Source organism: Colletes latitarsis, chromosome 5 (assembly GCF_051014445.1).
Source record: "Colletes latitarsis isolate SP2378_abdomen chromosome 5, iyColLati1, whole genome shotgun sequence".
NCBI lineage: Eukaryota > Metazoa > Arthropoda > Insecta > Hymenoptera > Colletidae > Colletes > Colletes latitarsis.
The window spans coordinates 32910981-32919641 of NC_135138.1; the positions used below are offsets into that span (position 1 = coordinate 32910981).

The window sequence follows — 8661 nt, forward strand, 5'->3', positions numbered from 1 at the left end:
GACCGAAAATGATTGTAATTGACCCCCGGAACCGAAAATAATTTTTCCAGAACGATTTGAAATTTTTTAGTTTCTTCGAAAAATGTCTGTACCTTCTGATAGTACTGAATTAGATAATAATATAAGATGTAAAGTCTACTTATATACCTCGTCTGTGTAATTATCACGAATATTAATCGTTATCTTTAAATGAGGAATACCCATATTTACGGTAAATATTTTTTTCCCAAATTTTGCGTACGATACAATGTCATTATGCAATGGAAATATACATCGTATCATTTTTCAATTGTTGATATTTTCTCAAGGACACCTCCTCCCCATATGTTCTTTGATAAATGATACACAAACACAATACGCGTTTCGCTGCGGAGTTTTTTATTTTTTCTTCGAGTAATAACAGCGATCTTACATTTTATTTTGTTAGTCGTATCTAGAAAACTGTATAGTCACAATGTTTCCTACATGATGAACAATATATACACAAGATTACAAGAAGTGATAACTCGCACATGACAGGATCACGCAATCTCGGCGTGCCGTCGATGGACTGTACACGTTTTAAAAATGAACACGTTGGCACGTTTAAGTTGCGTGTCTGACCGGTGCGTATGGAAATTTCCCTTCGCTTTTCACCACAAAAACTAAGACGAACTCTTAGCGCGCGATTTCAGTCGCCGGAAACCGGTAAGGTGATTTAAATAATTCGATCACTCCTTTCCTAGGTTTAACGAGTACTAGAAACTTTGCTAGATCTGAGCTTCGCTCGACGCGGTTTATCGTTCGCGTTGATATATCGTCGTGGAAAAAAACGCGTTAAAAACCTATTACCATCGTTGTTCATCGTACAGACTCCTTTCGAGCGACCTTCTCGACTCTGCGAGTACTTTTCGACCGGTACTTTCGCAATGCTCGCGATTACAGACATCTACCTGGAAAATTCGAATGTCGCGCCGAAACGAATCTTCGTTCACGATTCGTTATCGGTATATACGTAACTAACTACGATCTTGCACGTCTTTGCGAACGATAACGGTCCTTCGCAGTTCCTGGACGGTCAGACGCGTTTACTTCCCAGCTGCGATCTCCTTCATACGATTCAGAGCGGAGCCTGCTTTGAACCAGGATATTTGTTGGTCGTTCATCGTGTGGTTCAAGCTGATACTGTCGACTTTGCCGTCTTTGTGCTTGATCTCCGCTTTCACTGGCTGCAAAATAAAAGAGGGTCATTGAAATCTAAAATCTAAACACACTGAAATACGAGAAAAAGTTCATAGTAGTTTTTGTCTTCCAGCAATGTTTATGACAAATTAATCATTTCCTTCGACTGTTCATGAATAATGTTCTATAATAATTTTCATTTCAATTGATAATGACAGGTTACGTAAGTGCATACACGACACACATTTTTTCTTATTTTAGCATGCCTCTAAAGTGGCTCTCAACACTAGAACTACTGACAACTACAGTGTATTTATTTGTACCAAAGAAAAATATGAATAATTCAGTCGAGTAAATTTTTTACAAGTTTTATTAGAAATTATAAATACGTAACTCTGACTGCTCTGGTAGTTCTAGTGTTAATTCCATACAGAATTGACTATCACAAGCACGATACATACCTTTCCAGGAGCCAGATCCTTCAATCCCAGAAGGCTGATCTTGTCCGTGGGTTGAATCTTGTCGTAATCGCTGGGGTTCGCGAAGGTCAGAGGCAACAGTCCCTGTTTCTTCAAGTTAGTTTCGTGGATACGCGCGAAGCTCTTTACGATGATGGCGCGGCCGCCAAGATGTCTTGGTTCGAGGGCAGCGTGCTCGCGAGAGGAACCTTCTCCGTAGTTTTCGTCTCCAACAGCCACCCACCTGACGCCATTCTTCTTGTAATGTCGGGCAACGTCCGGTACGCCACCCCATTCGCCAGTCAGTTGGTTCTTGATCTTGTTCATCTCGCCATTTTCGGAGTTTACGGCGCTGTAAAATTTACGCGAATGGATCATACGTTATTTCGTCGGTTCCAAGCACAGATAGATCGTGAAACTTACCCGATGAACATGTTGTTGGAGATGTTGTCCAAGTGGCCACGATATTTCAGCCAGGGTCCGGCTGCGGAGATGTGGTCAGTGGTGCATTTACCTTTTACTTTGATCAACACCGTCAGATCGGTGAGATCTTTGCCGTCCCATTTGTCGAACGGATCCAGGAGCTGCAATCTCTGGCTTTTTGGGTCCACGTCAACCTTGACTTTCGAGCCATCTGATGGTGGTGCGTCGTAGGTGTCCATGCCAGGGTCGAAACCGCGACTTGGGAGTTCATCGCCTGGAAAATTAACGAGAAACATTTTTATAGTCGATAAAAGTTAACAAGAATTCTTGAATAATTTATACATTTTTCTCACGAGTTCATAAATATTCCTTCAATAATGAAACATAATTGTTCCTTCTGAAGCAAACAACTTGGAGAATGATCGAGTGCGAATGTAATTAGCAACATTGAGCACGTGGAATTCTGTACATGTTAATTGAAAGAACAGCACGTTTCTTGATTGATATTCTTGACTGACATTTGTCAGTCAGCACGTAGATTTAAATGACTTTGACAAACACAAGCTGTAATTTGAAATGCTTTGTCTACTGTGTCTATAAGTAGATTTTCAAAATTTACTTGAGAAATACCTGATGCAAAATTCATTCAATTTAATTTTATTCGGAATTCTAACGGCACAGAAACATGTGTTTTTATCTTTAAATACGGCTAGCACTGATAAATTGTACGCAGACAGTTTTGACGCGTTGTGAAAGAGATGTCACGAACTATGACTCATGTGTAATTATTCAGAAGTTAATGTAGTGTAATTGGACACTCCAGACACTTGTCGTATCATTCTTATGGCAATAAATTAATTTCTTTGAGAAACCCGACACTTACCAAACGGATCTTTCAAAAGGAATTCTTTTCCATCTTTGCCCTTCAGTTTGTCCGTCACGGGGTTGAAATCTAATCGACCAGCGATAGAAAGAGCCGTGACGAGTTCGGGGCTGGTAACAAAGGCGTGAGTCGCGGGGTTGGCATCGTTTCGTCCTGTGAAGTTACGGTTGTACGACGTAACGATGGTGTTCTTGTCGCCTTTCTTGATGTCCTGACGGTCCCATTGACCGATGCAAGGCCCGCAAGCGTTGGCCAGGACGGTTCCTCCAAATTCACGAAGCGTCTTTGCCTACGTAACAAGCGTTAATTTCGAGAATTATTCATAGCTTCCAAAGTTTCATAATTTGAACGTTTGTCTATTGCACAAGTGTTAAATTATCTTACCTAGGTTAGAAGTAAAGACGTAAATTTGTTTTAAAATTGATTTTAAATTGGAAATATTTATTTAAATTTATTTGAAAACTACACAGTGCACTTAATACGAAAAAGTATAAGAAATACTTAAAATAAGATACGAATTAATATATTTAGGGGTTGAGACAACCCTCTACGAAGCTTCCATTTCATCAATTCTATTAATAAAAATTTCAATTTGTATAAAGATACGCAGTCTACTGATCGTTGATAATTTATCGATGATTATTTTAATAGATTTACTTTTGCTCGATTCCTCGACCCATAAAATGCAAAACGACGAGACATCTCAGAAAAACGGTAACGCGGTCGTTCTATAATTGGCAGTCGTTTGTTTCCCAAGTTGAAGTCGACATTAGAGGAACAAAGCATCGAACAATGGAGGGAACGCGAAAAAATTCCAACATTGAAACCCAAGCATCCGACGTTTGAACAAACGATAGAGGCTAGGTATTAATAGCCAGAGAGAGTAGTTTGGCGAAGATAAGATTCACCGACAGAAGTTCAAGAGCTGTTTGTACAGATTACGTATGCCAGTTTTACGTAATAACCATCCGTTCGGAAACTTCACGAATACCGTGCAGCGACGTAATCCGACCAGACTATTTTCCTCCCGAGACTATACCGTGCGGATTCTCGTGTTTCTATTTGTTCTTTTTACATTGTCAAAATACATCGATCCAAGCCAAATTAAGAATTGGCGTGGGTCGCGGCGTCATTGGTAAGTGACATGTACCAATGCTTGGCACCGTGTCAGAGACTGTGCAACTTTGAATTGTCTACGAGCTTTCTAACAGAGGTGCAAGTCGACCGTACGTAAAGGCATACTTACGATTCCGTCACGCTCGATGGTGGCACGGATTTGTTCCGATCCTGGTGTGACATTGAACGCGGACGTGGATTTCAAGCCATGGTCGAGAGCCTGTTTCGCGATGTTCGCGCAACGGCCCATGTCTTCGTAGGAGCTGTTCGTGCAGGAACCAATTAGACCGACCTTGATCTCGTTAGGCCAACCGTTCTTCTTGGCAGTTTCACCTGGTCGCAATTATCACGGTTCATTGTAGATTATTGTACGCGATTGTTACCTCTCTCATTGATCTAAAAAGACTTCGATAATGAAGTGTACGAGGAGCCGCAGCGTTCCGCGACCTACTTACCCAATTTCGAGATGGGATGAGCGAGGTCAGGGGTGAACGGTCCGTTCACGTGCGGTTCCAGCGTGGAGAGGTCCAATTCTATGATCTGATCGTATTTGGCGTTCGCGTCCGCGGTTAGGAGGCTCTTTTTGTGCATGTCGGCCGCTCCAGCGATGTCCGCGCGGCCGGTCGCTTTCAAGTAATCCTGCATACGGAAGTTGTAAGGGAAGATCGAGGTGGTGGCACCGATCTCAGCACCCATGTTGCAGATGGTCGCCATACCGGTGCAACTGATGCTGTCGACGCCAGGTCCAAAGTACTCGACTATGGCTCCTGTGCCTCCTTTCACGGTAAGTATGCCAGCTACTTTCAGAATGATGTCTTTCGGGCTGGTCCATCCTTTCAAGCTGCCGGTCAGTTTCACGCCGATGACTTTCGGGCATTTCAACTCCCATGGAATATTGGCCATCACGTCGACAGCGTCTGCACCGCCCACACCGATGCACAGACAGCCCAAACCACCTCCGTTCGGCGTGTGGGAGTCTGTACCGATCATCAGCAATCCGGGGAAAGCATAGTTCTCGAGGATGATCTGATGGATGATACCGGAGCCGGGATTCCAGAAACCGACGCCGTATTTGGCACCGGCTGTCTTCAGGAAGTTGTATACTTCCTTGTTGATGTCTTTGGCTCGTTTCAAATCCTTGTCTCCGCCGACTTGAGCTTCGATCAAGTGATCGCAGTGAATCGTCGAGGGAACGGCGACTTTTGGTAATCCTGTTGAAAGAAATTCGTAGCTACGTGAAACGAAACACGGTATCGAAATGTACGTACGTAATAGATAGGGTGTTACGTACCGGAGCTGATAAATTGTAACATGGCCATTTGGGCTGTTGCGTCTTGCATCGCCACGCGATCAGGTCGTAACCTAAGATAGCTGGTGCCACGGGTGATCTCTTGTTTACTGGGATCATCGAGGTGAGAGTACAAGACTTTTTCGGAAAGTGTCAGTGGCCGGTTCAACCTAAGACAACACGATTTCGATATAAACTGTTGCGTACCAATATCCAATTTAATATTTTGTATCAATATACAGGGTGAAAATGGAAGATTTTTTCAAATGGTATCTCCTTTTTATTCGGTTTCGTTATAGTTAACGTCGAGGCGAGTACGAATTAAGAAACGTGAGATCAACGAACCGGAATCATTTTCGTGGGAAATTATTTCATTCTGATTGAGTTTTACATAATTATATTAAATTGAATTTTACGTAATACTGCTACTTTTTATCTGAGACTAGAATAAAATATTAAACGATCACAAACGCATTACGAGAGAAGTATAAAGAATGATTAAGGTCGTTTCAATGTTATAGATTACGAGGTCGTTGAACTTGGCACCAGCTGCAACACAATGAAGTTAAAATTAGATAGTGCCACTTAAACGAGTCAAGGTGACATTGATCTTTTATCAAAAAATTAACGTAATTTGCAGCTGATAAAGAAAACTGACTGGCTTCTGTTTGTAATGTCTGTCCTCAGGTTATTGGAAGAGTCTAAAAAAATCGTGATTATAGATACGTGAAATACAATGCTATATAATATGTAAAACAATATATAATTCTGGAAACTCAATATTATTTCAGGTGGATGTTGAACGAACTGATTAAAGGTTCTAATTTCTCGTACCTTCTCTTTACAGCTTTGAGATTCTCTTCCAATTTATCGTATGGAAGGTAGCTCGTCGAGTCGAATTTGGACATTGCCACCTTCGCGGAAGCGGAACTTAGTGCGCTTACACTGAAACATCTTTGTTGGATGTCTGCCGCGAATACGACCAGCTTCTGTAAAAGAAAATATTAATCATTAATTGTTACATCCATACTTTTTCAATACGATACAAAAGAAAATTTGTTTGGAGCAAAGAGCACACGTGTCCATATATTTTAAACAACGATAAATTACAGAAAACTTACGGAATACATGTTTTACAAAATCAAATTGTATTACTATAATAAAATTTTATTTTGAACTTTCATAGACATTAATAGTACTCCATTACAAACAACTCGAGTGCACTTGGACTACAATTAAACGGAATGTCTTAACGTGGTCCTATTATAAGATAGAAACGTTGATAAATTATATTTATAACAATTTCAGGTTTAACTATTGCATCAGAAACATTGCATATCACAGTATTATGTCTCTAAATGATTTCATTTACGAACCAGTATCTTCCAAGCTCGTTATCTTGAATGCAGAAGATACGGTTCAGATTTATTATCAATAAAAGTGTCATTCTGTGCATATACGAGTACAAAGTAAACCATAAATAAACGCTAATTTTGAATACTAGTTATTTTTAAGCGTCTGTAACTATAAATTACGAGGTCGTTAAAAAGAACAGTTTAAAAAAACGATTACAATAATAGAAAAGAGTATGAGTACGTATTACGAAATAGCATGCGAAGATTCGTCTATACGCGTCGTCAGTTACGCAATTCCCTTATTCGCGAACATCAAAACTGAAAACGACTCGAATCATCTTGCAAAATAGTTCGAAGAAAGTATCGTGTCGTAATACTACGTTCAATTGTGTTATCACGATCTGAAGTACGCGTTATCAATTTTAATCAGCACCTTTATCCACGCACGGGTTTGTTACCCTTCTCTTTCTAAACCAAAGCATCAGGTTCTTTGGTGATACATATTATACATATTTTCCGTTCGTCTATACGCGCCATACATTCTGCTTCTGCGCAATGATCACACACATAACCTCGAAGTCTCCCAAAAATGAACTAGATACATATATATACGCGTCAAAACAGATTATGTAACGTACAAATAAGAATTTTTTTCTATTTCTCTGTCCCGTCGATCTTCAATACCGTTATCGCTACGAATGTCAGTTACTGTTATTGCGACGTCTGTCACTTCCACTACGTCACAACTCTAAAATACCAGGTCAACGGAGCAGATCATGTGCTCCATTAACAGGCTACAACACTCTCTCTAATTTAACGATAAAAATATAAAACGATCTTCGATCAGGGACCAATTACTCGCTTTGCGTTCCTAAAAATGTTTAGATAGATCTATTATTTGAGCTCCAAAGCATATACACTGTTCCAAACAATTAAATGATCACGCTCTTGGACAATTAAAACAAATGATAAAAGGGAAAAGGTTCACTAAACGCGTCCATGTTATATCAGACGTGCTCGAAAATTTCGAAGCACGGAGCACCTCGTCCAGGAAACGAGCAATTTAAATTAACGATCCATTAATCATCGTGAACAGCGTATTGTCGTAAACATTTGAATTAAACATCGAGTTTTTATTACGTTCGAATAACACGATCGACCTTGTTAATGAGGTCGAGCGTCTTCAATTCGAATTGGAGCAGATCGTTCGCGCACCGGGTTCGCGGATCGCACGTTTCGCTCGTGGATTTCAATTTATTCTAATGTACGGTGATCGGGATCGTACCTGGCCGCCAAGAATCCGTGTGCAGTACGACATTGTCGACGAAGGAAGCCTCCAGTGACGTCGCGAGTCGTGCCGAAATATGGGTCTCTGGACGCAGGGAGGCGCAGGCGCGTGATCAGGAACAAAAAAAAATTTATTCCTCTCGTGGCAGCCCTTCTCAAACCGGCCACTTCAGAACTGAGGTAAATTCGGCTTGGCTTTCTCATGTCGATGCAGAAGAACCACGCATGCGCCTCGTACGGGATCAGGAACGATTTGAATGCGAACGTTATCGGAACGACACGCCAGCGCCCCCTTGGCTGGTCATTTCTCGGAAAAGAACGGTACCGTGGACCTTGTCTGCGACGTTCTGATACGACAGACGATCACCTGGTTCGTTCCCGCATCGTTGAATCGATGCCAGTGCTTGGTAGAGCTCTGCAACTCGTGACGTTTCATCATCGACGAGATAACTCGTCCGTAGTTTCTCGATAGACTCACGTAGCGCGATGGTCGTCGCCAGAGCGACGATAAAGGCTGTGGTATTTGCACGTGGTAACGGAGAAATCGACACAGCGCGGCAATCGCAGGTGAGACACGCTTTGGAGTTACCTGCGATGGTTCCACGAACGTTCAGAAGAGGGCCTCAAACTCGCGAGGGGCCTCGTTTGCTATCGATTGCACGCGAACTAAGCAAGGGTCAACGCTTTTCT

General features: G+C 41.6%; 1 protein-coding gene across 1 annotated transcript; it reads right to left on the reverse strand.

Annotated features, from left to right (window-relative positions):
• Nucleotides 1-357: 357 nt before the first annotated feature.
• LOC143341739 (aconitate hydratase, mitochondrial) lies at nt 358-8218 on the reverse strand. Its single transcript, XM_076764889.1, has 9 exons — nt 7970-8218; nt 6164-6318; nt 5333-5499; nt 4497-5252; nt 4172-4374; nt 2926-3214; nt 2043-2316; nt 1623-1971; nt 358-1208 (listed from the first exon to the last, which is right to left on the reverse strand). Exons 1-9 carry the CDS (start codon nt 8000-8002, stop codon nt 1068-1070), a joined length of 2367 nt encoding a protein of 788 aa, XP_076621004.1. The 5' UTR covers nt 8003-8218; the 3' UTR covers nt 358-1067.
• Between the last annotated feature and the right edge of the window lie 443 nt (nt 8219-8661).

What these genes read in the sequence shown, in the direction of transcription:
- LOC143341739 (XM_076764889.1), bottom strand. Translation starts at nt 8,002, where the DNA reads ATGTCGTACTGCACACGGATTCTTGGCGGCCAG. An exon ending in GTTACAATTTATCAGCTCCG is followed by an intron (nt 5,253 to 5,332) that starts GTACGTAACACC and finishes TTCTTTCAACAG; the next exon opens with GATTACCAAAAGTCGCCGTT. An exon ending in CCATCGAGCGTGACGGAATC is followed by an intron (nt 3,215 to 4,171) that starts GTAAGTATGCCT and finishes CTTGTTACGTAG; the next exon opens with GCAAAGACGCTTCGTGAATT.